The 19624-nt window shown below is 41.0% G+C and overlaps 1 protein-coding gene across 1 annotated transcript in view; it reads right to left on the reverse strand.

The window, feature by feature from the left end:
- Akap9 (A-kinase anchoring protein 9) overlaps nt 1-19624 on the reverse strand; it is a 138315-nt gene that overhangs the window by 21457 nt on the left and 97234 nt on the right. Inside the window, 11 exon segments of the mRNA XM_051152007.1 lie at nt 232-376; nt 4252-4422; nt 4667-4855; nt 6022-6122; nt 6240-6303; nt 6688-7167; nt 9340-10374; nt 11353-11532; nt 11836-11988; nt 16299-16403; nt 16969-17145. Of these exon segments, the coding sequence (XP_051007964.1) occupies nt 232-376; nt 4252-4422; nt 4667-4855; nt 6022-6122; nt 6240-6303; nt 6688-7167; nt 9340-10374; nt 11353-11532; nt 11836-11988; nt 16299-16403; nt 16969-17145 (2800 nt within the window).

Below are 19624 nucleotides of genomic sequence, written 5' to 3' on the forward strand. Positions count from 1 at the left end.
CAGACAGGGAGGGCGGAACCAAGAGGAAAGGATGGAGGGGGCTAAGATGTACAGTGAATAAATAAATAAATATAGCTGTTTAAAGGCAACTCGACAACCACTAACCCTAATGGTAATGATACAGTCCTGCTTTGAGAATGAGAAGAAGGCGCCTGAGCAGAAAGGGTTTTGGGGGCAGCAGAGCGACACTTTCAGTTGGCTCTGGGTCACCCTAGCCTGGCAAGCACACACCTTGGCTTGCTCTGTCTGTTTCCTCTTCTCTTTTCGGAGTCACTTTCCTGCTGTTAATTTGAGCACGCAATGCTTTAATTTCAGCCAGCAGACTCCTCCTGTCAGCGTTCTGGAGACATTCCATGGCTGCTTGATATTCAGTGCCCTGTCACAAAGCAAAATGACAATCAAGTGAACAAAGGTGTAAGGACAATGGACTAATGGTCAGGGAGTCTGAATGACCAAGGTGAGGCACACATGCTAACTTTTTCTTGTCCAAAAACACCTGTGAGGGTCTGTGGCCGACAGATGGGCCTTGATATGCCATGCATTTCCTGGAAAATATGAATTCTTGTTTTTATTATTTGTTTACTTTTTTATTGTACCTGTGTACATACATGTGTTCCCCAGTGGGCATGTGCTAGTCAGAGGGCAATCTGTGGGAGTTGCTTCTCTCCTCTCACGATGTGGGTTCCAGAGATGGAACTGGGGTTGTCAGGCTGGGCAGCAAGTGCTGCTCCCTGCTGAGCCATCTCCCTGGCCCAGGAACATTCCACCCAGCCACAACATTCTTAACAGAAGTGGGCTGGACGTGGTGGCACATGCCTTTAATCCTAGCACTTGGGAAGCAGAGGTAGGTGGATCGCTGTGAGTTCGAGGCCAGCCTGGTCTACAAAGTGAGTCCAGGATAGCCAAGGCTACACAGAGAAACCCTGTCTCAAAAAACAAACAAACAAACAAAAAACCAAAACAAACAAAACCCAAAACATTCTTATCAGAGGTAATTAACATTACTATGTTATCTAACATAGACAACCTATTTAAATTTTCACCAAGTGTCCTTCATAGGTTTTTTTTGGAAATTTCTACAGAATACAGGCTAATTTGTCCTATGTTCAATTAAAACAAAAGAAAATAACAACAACAACCTTCACCAAACAAAAAAATCATCAAAAACAACCTTCTTATTTTGTACAAATTTAAGCCAAAGTCTGAATCCCCTCAGCTAGCTTTTTCCAATGATAATGTCCTGAGTAACTGGAAACAACACAGTGTTCAAACAACCAAACTGACTGTTATTTAAACCACAGGCTTATTTAAATTTCATTCATTACTATAGGCATGATACCCAGCACTATGAAATTTCATCCCTTGTACAGAGGTTCATTTCATGTGCCACAGTCAGGGTACAGAACTACCCTTCTGAAGTCACGGCTTCTCCCCAGCCTCAGCTGGCAAGAACTCACTTTCCCCTATCACTATAACGTCCTCATTAAAGAGAGGCTTTATGTGGCATACAGAATACTGAGGACATCAACAGCTGGTTCCCGCGTTACTGAGCTGCTTACTACTCCCCCTCTCTCTTTCTTTTAAAATCACTTTTATTTTATGTGGATGTGTGTGGTTGTGTGAGTTTGTGTGTCCACAAGCATATATAATCCGGCAGAGGCACAGGGAGCACTGGATCCCCAGAACTGGAGTTACAAACAACTGTGAGATGCCATGTTGGTGATGGAACCCAGGTCCTCTGAAAGAACAGCCAGTGCTCTCAACTCCTGAACTATGTCTGCCGCTCTTCTGAGTTGTAATCCATTGCATGGATGCACCGTGGTTGGTCCATTTCCCACTGGCAGGCAACTGGCTTGTTTCCAGGCCACTTAAAGCTTCTTGACAAGAGGCAGATGTTCCTTTCTGTGTGACTGTGCTGTGAGTGTGAGTTTAAAGCATGTGTAATTTCTTAAACTGCCAGAGTCGCTCTCCTAGGACACTCTCCCCACAGCATGACACTGTGACACGAGGCAGCATCTCTGGGTCTCCGCCCGTGCTCTGTCCTGCTACTGTCTCTGCTTTTCCGCCACCTGTTCTGATAGATGCACTCGAGTGGATTCTGGTCATGCATTCAATGGTAGCACGACAAAAGTCATGTATCCTCTATGTCAGGAATGAGCTGACACCAAGTGTGCATTGACTGCTTGAGTTGGAGATCTCTGCGAGGTTTCGCCTTAGTCATACTGAGCAATGAAAGGTACCCACTTAAGCACAAATTCACACTTATGAAAATATCAGCAAACAACTTTTTCATACTAACTCTAGCATCTACCTCTGGTTATTACTTGATAAAAAAGTCCTTTTTTTATAAAGGATAGTTCCTTACTTACATTGTTTCTTGTAGAACAATTAGGTTGTACAACATTAGGTTTTATTATCTATTTGTGAATATGACCTCATGAATTCTCTTTCACTCTGCTTTATAATCTTTCACCATGATTTACTTTAGTTAGTGTGTGTGTGTGTGTGTGTGTGTGTGTGTGTGAGGAGGGGGCGTGTGTGCAGTATCTTGCCAAGAAAAGTTTTGTCATGTAACACCAGGTCTTGAATTCAGAGATCTGTCAGCCTCTGCCTCCTGAGTGCTGGACTTAAAGGCATGTGCTATTTCATTTAGCTAGTTTGGTATTTAACATTTCTAAATGTGGCCAGTGAGAAAGCCTTCAAGTCAGTGTGTGTGAGATTTTACACATTCTCTTTATTCTATGGACAGTTTTTCCTCGTCAGCAAAGCAGGAGACTCCAGGTTACCTTGGCCTTCCCATGTTCTAGCCCTACAACTCCCGTGTCTCCAAGGACTTACAGGTCCTTTAAAGGGAGAATTGATTCAAAAGCCAAGACTAGGGCACAGCAGTGCCATGAGATTTTTAATTATTGGATTACTGTTATTGGTAGGAATCTTTTCAAGCTTTTTATTTCTTCCAGAATTACAGCCTCCCACCCTGCCCCCCCCCCTGCCCCGCTGCAATAAACACTGGGAAATTGAACAAGACTTTACACATGCCAGGCAAGAAGTCTACTGTTTAGTTATATCTAAGCCTTAAAACAAACAAACAAACAACAATAACCCTCAGGTTAAAAGACAAAGTTCTACTAAGAACTTGGAATCCTTCTGAGTCAACCTCCTGAGAAGCTAGGGTCACAATTGTGTGCCACAAAGGCCGATACTCTTGAATAATTTTTTTAACCTTCCTTTTGGTTTTTTGAGACAGGGTTTCTCTGTGTAGCCCTGAGCTACCTGGAACTTGCTCTGTTGACTAAGGGGTCCTCAAACTCAGAGATCCACACACTCCTGCCTCTTGAGTGCTAGGACTAAATAAAAGTGTGCACCACCACCATCCTGCCCTCCTCAATGAATTTGATACTTAAAAAAGAAAAATCATTGCAATGATAGATACTTATATTTTATTAATATTTAAAAATTTTCTGGGTGTATGGGATATGTATAGGCATGGGTGTTGCACTGCTCTAGGCCATGTTCAACAGTAATGAAACAATGATGTATAGATAATAAGCCAACTGTGAATCTAACTGCTGTTCTGGTTTGATGTGAAATGTCCCTTGAAAGCTCATGTGTTGAACACTTTGTCCCCTAATGGAAACCTGAAGGGTGGGGGACCTCACTGGAGCAAGCAGGCCCCTTGGACATGTCTCAATAGGTTATACTTGGTCTCTGGCCCTTTCCTCTGCCTCTGCCTCGTGCTCCCGGTGCCGTGACATTATGCCTTAATATGGGCCTAGAGTTCATGGACACAAGGACTATGCACTAAAACCTTTGATCAGGGTCCCATCCCTTCCTTATGTAAACTGTTTATATCATACATTTTGTCCAGCGATGGCAAGTGTGATGAATACACCATGCAGAACACAAAGTCACACCTACTAGCTAACAAAAATGTGACCAGAGGCTACAGGAAACTAACCTTGGTTTCCTCTGGGACCAGCACAGCATGGCAACCTTACATTTCTATTTCCTTTGCGTTTGTTCGGTTCCTCATTTTGTAACTTCCTAGGTTTCGTGATTAACTCATTAATTTTCAGCGTTTCTTACTTTCTAAGATAAAGCATCTAAAGTAACAGTTTTCTCTATCCATTCTTAGTGGGGTCTGTTAAATGCTAACTAACCTCAGATTTAAATCAAGACTCCAAAACAAATCAATAACCCACTTCTCTTACTGCTCAAAAAATACTCTTTAAAATAGTTTTGTTTGGATACTTGCTCCTGTATTCTCTGTTCCAAACACTTTAATAATCCAGCTGCATCTCTAGTGCTGAAAGATGTCAGCTCAGTTTGGAAGGCAGCTAGTAAAACACTACACTCCTTTATGAACACATGTTGAAGGGCAAACACAAGTTCACCTCGCTAGTCACAGACGCTGTCATAGTACTGAGAACTGTCACAGACCTGTACAGTGCAAAACGTGAAAAGTCAGTTTTCCAATAAGCATGCTTTAAATATATTCCAGAAATACTAGTCTAGTAACTAAAATATATTTTTAAAAAGTACACATTTTTTGCTGTAAAAAGATACAAAATAATTCATATGAAATACATGTAAAAAGATAATTTACTCTAAGATGTATTAGTCATTAAACAAATAGTTATCTAGAAGCAAAATAGTCTTTGAATACCTCAGTTTCTCTTTGCACTTGCATTTTAGAAATTAAATCTTTAAGTGATGAGATGGTACTGAGGTAAGCTCTTCTCTCTTCTAACCAAGATTTGGAACCGAGCTGACTGGAGTGGCCCTCTTCATCGTAGGAGGACCGTGAAAGAGAGAGCACCTGCACGCCCTCATCTTGGACAGCTCTTATTAATCCCTAGAAAATAAAGCATCGAAGGCAAAACTGTGACTTCAAAAGCTGAAAAATAAGACACGCAACAAGCAGCTTCACCAACCCAAGTGACTTAGAAAGGCCACTGGAGACAAGGAACTGGATCCCAGCATTTCCTGATGTCTGCTTCCTGTAGAGCGGTGAGGTAATCCTAACAAATGGTCACACTTCAAAGCTCCTTCCTCTATCTGGCTAGCACATTCCAGTAGAGTCTAACATATTTTTAGAGATTTAACTTAGTGATTGATCACTGACTTGACCAAAAGAAATAATGTGGGAAATAACGTATCTGGAGACTGCTTTCATAATGCTGGAAAGCAAAAATGTACGGAATAAAATCAGTTTGAGTGTAAATATGTACACACACACACATATGTATATGTACACATACACTTTGTGACACTGCTGCTTAAGAGAGGATGACTCTTGGTGCCATTTAACTAAGAGTGAGCCCAACTCCCCTCACAAAGGACTCTCCTCTCTACTTACTGTGTGTGGTATGGAAAAGAACAAGGAACTTTGTATTCTACTTTTACATGGAAAAATGTTGATTTTCTGACTTCACAGACCCAGAATAGCAAGCAGATCCACAAACAGATGCTCTGATTCAGGCTCCATGTTATTTTTTGTGGCTCATTTGTTCATTGCTTTCAATATCCTTGCTTCCAGCAGACTATAGACTTCATTACCATACCTTACCCAGACACTGTTTTAGTTGGGGTCATTGAGGGGTTATATGGGAGAAAACAGGGAACAGTTTAACAGTAAAACTACACATTCAGTTTAGCTTGTAAAAGTTGATTACATTGGGAGCCTAAGGTATAGTAATACTGATTACATTGTTTTTAAGGGTAAGTTAAATTTTAAAATGCTGAGTACATAGCACATAGTGTTAAGTGATCTCACTTGGTTATACAGTTAGGTTAAAATCGTACTGAAGGCAAGCTACAAGAGGCATTCCAGAAAAATTGTCTCTACAATATTCTACTGTAACAGTTATGAAACTGAGAAATGACTTGAACCAGATCCCCAATACTACTTTTAAGTGCGCAATTCTTTATTCACAGAGGACCTTTCCGCAGAACTTCAGATTAACCCCCTTGTCAGAGATGACACTGCCTAGGTTAACTATAGGGTTTTGTCTCTGGTACCTTTATTTTCTTTGGAAATAAATCACTTGTATTTTCTCCCTCTTCTTGATCTTCCAATGTTGTATCAAATCCCTGGCTCTGACCATAGTCTGATTCAGAATCTAAAATTAAGGAAATAACCATCTGTCATTACACAAGTGTGTGTATATGCAAAATAACCCTTTTTAAACAAAAACTATTCCATTTGTTTAAACATTCCAGAATTTTATGCAACTTACCACTGGAACATGTTTCTCTAGTTTGGCAAACATTAGAATATGTCAATTCAGGATTAGATAATCCCTAATTAAAGACAAAACCAGAAAACACAAGACTTTAAAACTTATTTAGTAGAAGTCAGACCCAATGAATCAGCCATCTATTTTATGATCTAGTTAAGGGAGAAATTTATTCTGTCATACTGAAATAATACATAGATAACTAGTCTAATTTCCCTCCTCATGGATGTTGCCATGAGTAATTATGAATAACTAATCACAGTAGGCTCCAAAAGCGCACAGGCACTTCATTATCTAGCTATACAGTGGCGAGAGATGCCAAATTGTGATTATATCATGAAAAGAGGTATAATTTCTTGGACCCTTTTGAAATTTTCTCTTAAAAGCTTATACTGCTGAAAGAAAAATGACAGGACATTGAGAAAGCATATTCTATGAAACCAGATACCTCTCTGGATTTCAGACACCGGGTCATCTCCTTTAAGGTCTCACACTCCTCGGTCAGTAACTGGACAGCAGCACAATGCTCTCTTTTCAAAGTTTCTGTTTCTAAAATATGTCTGGATTCCATATCCAAAATCTCGGCAGCATGTAGCTCTTGCATTTGTTCAATTTTTTCAGTAAACCGACTGACGGTCTCCATGACTTCGGGGGAGTGCTCATTCTGTAAGCCGATCTGAATTCGTGCATTTCCAACAAGGATCTGCAGAGTCTGGTTGCTACCAGCCTTGCTGGCTCTCTCTGCCTGGGGCCCAGAGGGGCTACCTACTTCAACAGGAAGTGGCTCTGGCACGGGGACATTTCTGCTTTCCTGCTCTCCAGTCCTTTCATTTCCTAAGAAGTGGGATAATTTTTCCTTGGCTTCTGAGAGCTGATCCTTAACTTGGCTTAAGTCTTTCTGAAGTGCTGTTATATTGCTTTCTTTGATCTAAAACATAATGCACAGAACAGCAGAGAAACCAGTTAAGTTTTGTGTGCATTAGGGGCAAGACTCAGGATGGAAATAGGGAGAGCACAGCTCAGGCTTTAACGCTCGCTCATTTGCATCGGAATAGGACACGCACTGGAGGCCTCACGATAGCATGCTTCTGTACACACTTTGGTCAGGTTACAAACATGTGAAATTATGTCATCAGCTTTTGTTTTCACGTGATCTTTGCTTTTGCTTTACACATGCCTTTTTCCTCCATCCCAGAGTACAGATTAAAAGTGTTATAGATTAAAACAGTACATACTAAAAGCAACCACTATTGCCAGAAAAACTAAACAAGCAGATGCTGGCAAAGAAAGGTAACAATGGAATTTTTCTTTAAATCTAAAAAAGGCTTTCCCAACCACTACCGTTTAAGGTGTAGGTCTAAGAAATACACTGAGAGGAAAAGAAGATAGGTAGAAATGAATGGATTAGAAGCTATGTTGCTCATCTTACCAAAAGCGCTTCTTCAAGTTTTGCTGCCCTTTCTTTGTAACTGGTGAGTTCTTTGGCAGCCAATGACTCAGCTCCAAGAGCTTCAAGTCCACCCAAGACTCCCCCGTCTCCACTGGCATGAATTAGCTTATCAGTTGTCTGAGTGAGAGTTGAAAAGAGAACACCATTTGTAAACCACAGTGATAACCAAAGCACACCTCCACTGTGACGGAGATTTGCTAAGAAAGACTGCCTATAATCAGGGGACAAAATGAACACAGCAAGGACATTTTCCAGAACCATCACTTTATATGAGGGTAATCAGAGCAATCTTCTGAGAACAAAGGTAACTCCTGTCATTAGTAGATACATTAATCATGCTTCTGAAAGAGTGCCAGGCATCTCTTAGATGTCATTGGGAGAGTCTTATTACCATTTTAGTATTTATATCCACAGTAAAGTAGCACTAAGTGCTGGTGGGAAAATCCTGTGTGAGACATTATCACCCTTTGGAATATAAAGTATTATAAACACTGCATTTCTATTACTGTAGATGCAAACTTAACTGAGAAACTAAAAGTCTTTGATTGCTTTTTGTACAGTGAGAAATAACCATGCTTTCCGACCTAAGATATACAAATCTCCAAAACAAGTTTTCCCCTATGACAATGAAGTTTCACCAGGTATGCAATTTTTAAGAGCTAATGGCTTTCCCCACATTTACTCAACGGAATATTAATGTGAAAAAGTTCACTCCTTAAAGACATGATATCAAAGCATATGTATCAGAAGGAAATGAAGGGAGAAGTCCACACAAGTCCTAGAGAACAGAATTGAAATGTAATATTTTTATATTTCTTCTGTTTCTTTTTTTTTTTTGTTTGTTTGAGACTGGGTTTCTCTGTGTAATAGCCCTGGCTATCCTGGAACTCTCTTTGTAGACTAGGCTGTCCTCAAAGTCACAGAGATCCACCTGCCTCTGCCTCCTGTGTGCTGGGATTAAAGGCAAGCGCCACCACACCTGGCTATTTCCTCTGTTTCAATGGTGACTTTACTAATAGAACAGATAATCATATTTAAAGACCACAGAACATACTTTCCATGAGTTACTCTGGTGATAAAAATAAAGTAGTATTAAGTAAAGCTTAACCTGTGTCTTAGTGTTTATACTGGTATAAGGGGACTGCGTCTAATATAGTATGTACGCAAATCAAAAGCCTAACGTCGGAGTAATTAAACAGCGAAGTGCCATTAGGCTCATCATGAGCAGCTGAGCTTCAGGCAACTGCAGAGCATCACTCAGTCAGATCATCCCCAAAGCCCCAGGCATGGTCACTCAGACAGTACTGTGTGTGAGAGTTCTGCCTGTACATAACCCCTGTGTCTCAGAGGGGAGCGCTCTGAGACTCTCAGCGCTACACAGCTGAAAGAACCAAAGCCTGTCCTTTAGGAACAGCATATTTGCATGAAATAGCATTATGTATAAGTTGTTTGATGTAAACCAAACACCAGATTTAATAGGAAATTATCAACCAACTTAGTGAACAAGGGAAAAAAATTACCTAGAGCATGTAAATGAGAAAACACACACACACACACACACACACACACACACACACACACACGAGAGAGAGAGAGAGAGAGAGAGAGAGAGAGAGAGAGAGAGAGAGAGAGAGAGACTGAGAGACTAACCTCTAAATACGCACAGCTTTTTTCCCCTTCCTCTTCCTGCCTTTTCTTGGTATTTTCTAACAGCTTCTGTAGCTCTAGAACTTTCTTTTCTGCCTCCAAGGCACTTTTCTCTGAAATGCCTACTTGTTCTTTTTCTGGTAGTTTACTACTGCGCACTTTCGCTACTTGGGTCTCTAACTCTGTTACTCTCGTGGCTAATGTGGGGCCATCTGAGTCTGTGTTGTTTTCTGTCAGATGATTTTCATTCTGTACATCTGTCCTTTCAGGCTGTGATGAGATTGTCTGCGTCTCTTGGTAGGACTGCACAGACTCCGGACTGGCCAGTGCCACAGTGACTCTCTCCTCAAGTATTTTCTGCAGGTTTGTGACCTTCTTTTGTAGCATTTCTAGTTCAGACTGGCCTTGCTCCTGCATGGTTTCTACTTGTCTCTGACCCTGGCTGAGCTGCATGTCCAGCGCACTAACACAACTCTCCAGTAGTACTGATTTTGCTTCTGGACTTCTGGAAGCCTTGGTGCTGTCTTCAATACACGTAAAGAAAGCCTGATTTTCTAGAAGCTTAGCAGCATCCTGGGTAGGGACATCTTCTGGATGCAGTTTGTCACTGCTGAGTTCATTGACGGCCATGTCCACACTTTCCTTAGGCACACTTGGAAGTTTTTCCTTGCTTGCACATTCTTTCCTCGGGCTACATAGTGTTTCTGTTACCTGATCCATTTGAAAATTGATTCCTTTAAGTACATTTTTCATATATGCCATTTCCTCACTGGTGGATTCTACCTGCTGTTGCAAAGCCAGCTTTTCCACAGTCACCTTATCCAGCTGAAGTTTGAAGCTGTCCGCGTCTTTGGCGAGGGTACAGGTATCCGCTGTCTTTTGCTCGACGCTGGCCAACTCTTGCTGCAATTTTTCAATCACTCCACTGAGCTGGTCTATTTCCTCTTCTCTATTTTTCTTCAAACGTTCTTGATCACTCATCAAACATTCAATCTGGGTTTCTAGATCTTGTATCAGTTCATTTTTTTCTTCAATGACCTATTATTTAATGAAAAAGGGACACATATACAGTAAGTGTGTATTTCTATTTTGAAAATTCTATTTTAAGAGAGGCCTTATAGAGACAAGTGTTTCCCAGACCAACATACGTTCTCTGCCATAGAAAGGCTCTGTTCAGAATAGACCAACCAGACACCTTCTCTTATCTAGAACTTTATTCTGAAGCTTTGTTAAGTGTAAAGTGGCTGAGGCTTGAGCAGGTGGCGCCCTCTGCTGTGAAGAATGAGGCGCTGCAACAGTACACGCAGCAGATGGCTCTCACAGGCAAGGCCTAGCCAGCTCATCCAGCAGAGGGGATGTTAGCACACTTACTCAGCAAGCACTTTCACCAGCTGAGCCATCTCACTGGCTATGATATTTGTTTTTACAATTTGATGGGAAAGGACAAGGGAGAAGGCTCAGTGGCACAAGAACCTGAGTTCAAATCCCCAGCACACTTATTAAAAGCCGGGCAGGGCTATGTGAGCCTCTACCCAGCATTGAGAACTGGAGCCAGGCAGAGTCCAAGACCTCACTGGTCAACTGACTACTGAAGCCGTAAGCTGTTCAGTGAGAAAACCTGTGTCAAGGCAATACGGCCGCGAGCAAGATCAGCGTTCCAATGCCCTTCTCTGGCCGCTGTGTGTGCAGGCATAGGTATATGTATTTGCACACTCAGGTGCAACACCCTCTTCCTCCAGGGCAACTCAACAGGAAACTGAAAATTATCACTATTTTGTGTTTTAACTTAGTTAGAGCCTCTGAGAGAGCTTAGTAGGCCCAGGTGCTCACTGCCAAACCTGACAGGCCGAGTTCCCATGTATAAGGAGCAATGGCCCCCACAGGCTGTCCTCTGAGCTCCAAAAGCACGTTGCAGAATGAGTGCAAACTCCCACACCATCTCCAAAATACATATGTGTAACAGGAATTGAAAAACTATAATGTGCATCACTTTTGACAAATTTAAAGTGGGCACACCTTGTTATCTGTTGTGAGCTTAAGTTGCTGCTGGAGTTTTATAAGCTGCTCATTTAATCGGTCAATTTCAATTTCCTTTTCTTGCATTATCTGCGTAAATTTCCCAAACAGCATAGGCTGATCCTGAGTAGATAAAGGATCACATTCCTTCATAGAAAAACCCAGTTTTTCCATTTCATCCTAGAGACAAAAATAATTATAATTATATGATCATTACATGTCATTTTCAGAACATCCCTTTAATTAAGCCTTACAAAAAACATAGTGTATATATAGTGAAATTAAAATAAGATACTATATTTTAATATTCTTAAAATACTTTAATAAATGACCACAAATATTTTCCTTTATGATGAATTCAATGTCTACATTGAGTAGCAATTAGGGCCCATGCAAACTCACTTGGCTACTAATACTGCTGTTATCAGGCACGTATGAAAATACAAGGTATCAAAAATGTGAATGATTTTCTAAGCTAATTACCTTGAAGAGCCTGTTTTCTTGCTGGAGCTCCTGCAGGCGGGTGGCGGACTCCTTCCTCTGTATCTCTAGCTGCATGTGGAGCTCCTGAACCTCATCGTTCTTATTTTCCAGTTCTTCCCGAAACTGCTCTAATTGCTCTTCTAAGTTTGTGATCTTGAGGACCAAAGTTGTCCAAGACGGAACAACAACAACAAACAATAGAAAACAAAACCCAGGTCACACAAATGCTGCTGTCAAACACAAACGTTCTACTTATCTTACAAAGAATGTATGTTTGGGCTGGAGAGATGGCTCAGAGGTTAAAAGCGCTCACTGACTGACTGCTCTTCCAGAGGTCCTGAGTTAATTCCCAGCAACCACATGGTGGCTCACAACCATCTATAATGAGATCTGGTGCCCCCTTCTGGCCTGCAGCAGTATGTGCAGGCAGAGCACTGTATACATAATAACAAATAAATCTCAAAAAAAATGTATGTTTAGGACATGTAATGGCAATAAAGAAAAATGGTTTTCTAAGTTATGTCTATCTGCTTAATCCCTAAGCATGCTCAAACTGCATTCTTCTGTTTTCTGCTTTTAAAGATTTATTTATTTATTTATTTATTTATTATGTATACAGTGTTCTGCCTGCACGCACACCTGCACGGCAGAAGAGGGCACTAGATCTCATTATAGATGGCTGTGAGCCACCATGTGGTTGCCGAGAATTGAACTCAGGACCTCTGGAAGAGCAGTCAGTGCTCTTAACCTCTGAGCCATCTCTCTAGCCCCCACCCCCCAACACCCCGTTTTTGTTTTTTTTTAAGACAAAGTTTCTCTATGCAGACCTGGCTGCCCTGGAACTTACTATGCAGCCTCATACATAGTATGAGAGATCCGCCTGTCTCTGCTCTTTGAGTGTTGGAAATAAAGGCATATGCCACCACACTTGGCTCCAAAATACAGAAAAGATTTATTTTTATTATTTTGACTATGTGTATACGAGTTGTGTGAGGATAGTAACAACCATTTAACCAACTACTTCATGGATGGAGTTCCAAATGCCTTTTTTCAGTAATGATCAAAACTGCTACACTATAAAAACAACCTAAGATGTGGGAGCAGCAGTGGGTGGCAGCTGGTGCCTTATAATCTAAAACAGGGTAAAATGTTGTCAATACAAGGCATCATAGAACTGGAATCCCAGTGCTGGTGAGGCAAGGCTTTAAAGTCAGCATACTAATTCCAGTAAAAATATCACAATACTAGCAATAATAGCCAACACTGAGGTTGGGATGACAGCTCAGATGATTACATATGAGGGCACCCCCATGTAAAGAGCTGAGTGTGGTGGTAAGAGCTGGTAATCATAACACTGAGACCCTGGGAACAGGATTACCCTTGGGGCTTGTTAATAAGCAGCCTAGTCTCACTGCTGAACCAGAAGTTCCAGTGAAAGATTGTTTCAAAATACAAGGATGACGGCTGCTCAGGACACCTAGGGTGGAGTCTGGCCTTCACACATGCAGCCCCTCCATGTGCACATACAGTCACACACCATCACACACAACCTCATTCAACTTGTTCTATTATCATTCCCATTATAGAGAAGAAGGAAAAGTCGCGAGGAGGAGCAACATGTCCCGAGGTCACACACTGGTAAAGCCACCTTTGGAAATTGAAGGATGACCTCCAGTCTTCCATACCAAATTATCATTTGTCCTCTTTCTTATAACTAATGTCAAAGACCTCTGTAGGTACTTAAATATATTTAGTGATTCTACACACATAATTATCAGTTTATTGCTGAGAACAGTGATGATTACGCATTTATCAGCAGTGTACACTAGGATGTACGCCTATTCTTATCTTCTACAACGATTCTTATCTCTACAACTACTTTCAGAACAAGGTATTATAACACACACACACACACAAACACACACACACACACACACACACACACACACACACAGTATTTCAGTCAAAATTGTTGCCTACATTATATGAAATGCCAACTCTTTTGATACGTCAGACTACAGGCAAAATCTCAGCTCAGTGATCTAAAGTGTGAGCCGGGGAGCAGCAGTCAGCAGCACGTGGAAGCACACTGCATGTGTAGGTGCTTGTGGTGCAGAGAAGGTCTGCACTTCAGCAGGGCTCTGGGGGACAATCCAGAGGCACTGGTCTATAGTGCCAACGTCACTGCAGTGTTTATGCTTCACAGTAACATGCTATATCCATTCCTAATGCTTTGTGAGTATCACATCACAAGGCTTTGTTAAAAGTGCAATCTGGGAAAAATTCTAGCTCTGCACTAAGTATTAACTTCTCGCAAAAGTGAAATGAAGATGCCAGGAAGAGTGTGTTTAAAATACTCCTCTGCACTTACAAGCACTCGGCCTAAAACCAAGTTAACTCTTATTTAGTATTACTGCCTGTAAGTCAATAATACAATACAAGCAATATTAAAGACACCCATTTCTTTCTTTTCTTTTCTTTTTTCTCCTTGAGACAGGGTCTCACTATGAATCTTTGGCTGCCCTGGAACTCATGATGTAGACCAAGATGGCCTCCAATTCACAGAGATCCGCCTGTTTCTGCCTCCCGAGTGCTGGGATGATTTATTCTTATCCATTTAATTTCTGTGGTCCCAGGAGCCAAACCAGGATCTTGTACACCCCAGACTAATCCTCTCCTATTTCACTAGCCTTTCTAGTTAACACACCAATTCTTGCAATAAAGAGAAGTGATTATACATGAAAAGGCATGTTCTTAACTTTCACAAAATACCAAAAACAAAATAAACAAGAACATTCCAGATAAACATCTGTCAGTATTAGGTGTCAGGTCAGTATTAGGTGCCAGGAAGAAAATACTTCTTGTGTTACAAAGGATCGTTTCAACACTCATCATTTGTACAGATGCCTTTTCCACTGAGTTCTCTGAATGTCATTTTAGCTGATGTCTAAACTGTTTTCTGTCTTTTAAAGGTTGTATTGACACTTCTACATTATTGAGATGTTGAAATATATTTAATGTCCTGAAGAATTAAATGAAGAAAACAATGTGATTTCAATAATTTTAGGGCTGGAGAATGTTTCAGTTGGTAAAACATTTGGTGTGCAAGGATGAGATCCACTGAGTCCATGTAAAGAAACCAGTCACGGGCTTGGATCCCAGCTCTGGGGAGGTAGAAATGGTAGGATCTCTGGGGCTTGCTGAGTCAGTCCAGGCTAGCTGGTGAGTTCTAGGCCAGAAAGAAGTCCCATCTCAAAAACACAAAGGCAAGAATGGGGATAGAGGCTCTGGAGATGACAGGGCTCAGTGGTTAGTACATACAGCTCTTATACAAGACGCTAGTTTGGTTCCCAGCACCCATGTTAGGTGACTTAGAATGACATGCAACTCCAGTTCCAGGGAAGTTATACCCTCTTCTGGTTGCTGGTGGGTGGACACTGATGCATCCATATGCACATACCCACATAGAAATACACAACTAAAAAACAGTAACAACAAATCTTTGAAAAATAAAACAAGGTGGACAGGTCCCAAAAAACAATGCCAGGGGCTGACCTGTTTCTAAGCATAGGTGCATGAGAGAATGTACCCCTAAATACTTTTAAAAAAGTCATATCTATAACATTAAGATGTATTTTAGAGAAAAAAAGGTTTAAATATGTTATAAATGAAGTAGGAAGTTGAATTTACTTTTGTAATAATAATGAATGTTCTCTTTTAAAATAGGGCCTTCCTGGCCCCAATCCTTCGACCCACCCCAGCCTTGTGGGCAGCTGAGACGAAGCCCCACTCCCAGCTGGATGCAATTCTTTTCAAGTAAGGAGTACAGAAAAACAAAAGGACCGCCGCTGTTACTGTTATCTGTAAGGACCGCCACTGTTACTGTTATCTGTAAGGACCGCCGCTGTTACTGTTATCTGTAAGGACCGCCACTGTTACTGTTATCTGGAGTGCTGGGGAATCCTAGGTGCTTGCACGAGCTAAGCAAGTGCTCTGCTAATGAGCTACCTCCTCAGTCCCAGTTACTTGCATTGTAGTAACATGCTTCAATTATGAAATAACTACACAATCATCTCCCAGAGAAATGTTTAAATATGAGCAACAACAACAAAAGCTGACAGTGACACACAGCAGAGTGGCAGCGACTGAGCGCCCGCAGCGGGCACAGGAGAGCAGGTGCTAGCTTACCATGGCTCCACACTACCAGCTCTCTGCTCTCCACTCAGTCCACACCAGCTCCTTTTTCATTTAAGTGTCTTCTTGCTTCAAGGTCCTGTCTACATGAACACTGCCTGACACTGGAATATTTGCTCAGTATATTATCTTCAAGGTCAGTCTTCAAGGGGTGAGCTGAGAAACACTCTAAACTTTGCTTTCAGACAATAATGTCATTCTGTTCAAATGCTACTTCTAGGGTAACTGATTTTTAAACCACATTTGTAATTTAAAAGGAAACTCCTTACCTCTTTTTCTTTCCTGTCGATAGCATCTCGCTCAGCCTGCAACTGAACTTCTAGAGACAACTCTGGTTTAGCCTCGATAGTTCCAAAGTGTTTCCGGTCCTCTACCTAAAAACACATAAGAACATTTTCAAAACTTCACACACCAGAGCCCAATGACCCCTTGTAATATTTTTATTTATTTAGCAGTAATTCTACTTCAATTTAAAAGGTGAGATTCTACATTTGAGAATACTCAAAAAGGCACACACATTGTTTTGAAAGCATTTTTTTTTCATAAACCAAACACAAACTGCTGGCATTTAAAACTCATTCCTCAGATAAAACAGAAGTCCTTCCCATCTGCCTGCCTCTAAGCTTTCCCGCTCTGCTCTTCTGCAATTCATTCTGGTTTCTGTAGAATAGGAATGGACGTTGTCGTTACAGGGAAGAGTCTAAAAGCTCATGGCCGTGATTGACAGTTAAAATTGTAATGAACTCTTCTGGCTTAACTAATCTTCTTGAATCAGAAACAAGGGACGCAAAACACATGTGGAAACAAAACAAGCGAAAGCAGAAATGAAGATACACTACGCCCCACTGTAACCTGACTTTTCCTTATGAGAACTGGCGTGTGTAGCTGGGCTGCTGCCACCACAACAGCACAAGGACGGCGTTCTCTCTGTCCTCTTACCTTTGGAACGGCGTCCGCACTAGCGGTGAGAGCGTGCTCCAGCTCCCGCACGCGGCACCCCAGCTTTTCCAGCTCTTCATTCCTTTCTTGTATGTCTCTCTGTAGCTGCTCTGTCGACAGCAAGAGCTCACTGCACTTGTCTGTCTTCTCTTTCAAATGATTAGTTAACTGTTCAACCTGAAAATATGAAAAAATTGTTTTAAAATGTAGCGTGTTCATAATTATGAATCATATTTTTATTTTATTTTTTATTTATTTATTTTTTTTTGGATTTTTCGAGACAGGGTTTCTCTGTGTAGCCTTGGCCATCCTGGACTCACTTTGTAGACCAGGCTGGCCTCGAACTCACAGCGATCCGCCTGCCTCTGCCTCCCGAGTGCTGGGATTAAAGGCGTGTGCCACCACGCCCGGCTCATATTTTTATTTTTAAGACTGCTTTTTGGGGCTTGAAAATGTATCTCAGTGGTAGAGTGCTGCTTGCCTAGTATATGCCACGTCCTCAAGTTTGATCCCCAGTGTTCCCCAGCAAAAACAGGTATTTCAAAACATGCTCTCTTACTGTAAAAATCAGGACAGCAGTGGCCATCTCTAGCAAAAATGGTATTTGCACACTGATAAAACTGGGCACAACTGGGCACACTAGTTAAAAGAGAAACACTATAGCTTTCACAGAACTAATTTTTAAAAAGTTATTTTGAGCATCATGGCTTTAACATGGCAGAAAGGGGGAAAATGCATTTGGAATAATGTGAATTCCCTAAAGGCCCAGCATACTACAATCTAACGACATAATAAAGATGGCAGGCATGCAGCTTGCTTCCTCACTTGTTCTCAGGTGAAGAACAACTAACGGCCTTTAAGTCTTCCACGTGTTGTATTTCAGTAAGAGTTATTTGGCAAATGTTTACCCTATACATTCTATAGGCTAGCAGAGATGAGGAGAGGTTCACAGAGGAAATCTGAACTCCCTTACGTGCCACTAGTTTTGGCTCCTACTCTGCTCAAAATACAAACTACGTGTTGCAAGATTTATCTTCTGGGACTGCTATGCAGTTCCTTAAGTGCTGTGCAACAGCAATGGAAGAATATAGGGAGGATTAATAAGATAGATTATGGACATACTCCTCAAAGAGAAAGGATTGAAAAATACTGTAATTGTAAGAAATAAAAGGATACATTTCAGTGAGACACTTTGAAGAAATTACCAAAATGACAAATATTGCTCCCAGAACACTAAAAAAAAAATTGCAAGCTTAATCTAACTATAGACTCTTGGCCAACAGTAATACAAGAAGCTGGAGAGATAGCTCAGCAGTTAAGAGTGCTGACTGCTCTTCCAGAAGACACAGGTTCAATTCCCAACACCCATATAAAGGCTCACAGCTGTCTGTAGCTCCAGTTCCAGGAGATCCAATGCATTCACACAAACACATATGCAGGCAACACATAAGATAAAAATGTAATAAATGAGTGAATGAATGAATGTATAAGTAAGTAAATAAATAAATAAGTAAATAAATAAAGGCATATATACACAGCCTTGTCAGATGTCTCTGGTTGGAATCTTTTTTTGTTGTTTGTTTATTTTTTGTTTTTTGAGACTTGTTTTGTAGACCAGGCTGACCTTGAACTCACAGTAATCTGTCTACCTTTGCCTCAATGAGTTCTGGGATTAAAGATGTGTGCCACCATAGCTGGCTGACATAGCCAATCTTGTCAACCTAAGGCAAGTTATGTCGAAGGAAATGGCCATCTAGGTCAGTAGTCTTTAAGCTGTGAGTTGTAGCCCCTTTGGGGATCGAATGACCTTTTCACAGGGGTCACATATTTGATCAGATTTCCTGCATATCAGATAGTTACATTACAGTTCATAAAGTATCAAAATTATACAGTTATGAAATAGCAATGAAAATAATTTTATGGCTGGGGTCACCACAACATGGGGAACTGCATTAAAGGGCTGCAGCATTAGGAAAGTTGAGAGCCACTGATATAGATTTTAGAGCTTAAAACCTCTTTTGAGTTTTGACTTTTTCAAAAGCTAAAAATACATTTAGAGGCATAAGGGGCAATGACTACAAAACAGTGGGTATGAATGCCTTTCCCAATGCTCTAGAAGACATAACATTTTATGTTCTGTATGTATTTAGATCCTTTGAAGATAAATGAAATCCAATAAACTGCATGAAAATTATAACTTTTGGAATTAAAATTATTTTCAGAAATACTACTATCATAGTTAAATCTAAGTCTCTACTAAGGCCACACCAATACTCCTGTAAGGTGTAAGCTTTTCCAGAGTTAAACAACTTGGTCACTGTTACACACCCAGTAATCAGTGAGCAACAATCCAAATGGGGTTTGCTTTATTTAACGTCCAATCTTGCTGTTTCTGAGACAGGCCAACTTTAGGATTTATACAGTGACTGAGGAAGAATTTTAGGTGTTTTCAGAACGTATAAAGGACATGAAACTTATTGGGATGAAAGGGGCATTTTATACTTTTGGGAGAGGAGACTTCTTTGGCTCTGTCACTCTTGAGGTTAAGTGGAAAGAGATGGCAGGTGAATACTGACTGTGAAGCTCAACAGAAATGTCAGTGCACATGTGGTCACGGACAGATGAGCACTGGGACGAGAGCAAACATGCAGAAGAA

Source organism: Acomys russatus, chromosome 10 (assembly GCF_903995435.1).
Source record: "Acomys russatus chromosome 10, mAcoRus1.1, whole genome shotgun sequence".
NCBI lineage: Eukaryota > Metazoa > Chordata > Mammalia > Rodentia > Muridae > Acomys > Acomys russatus.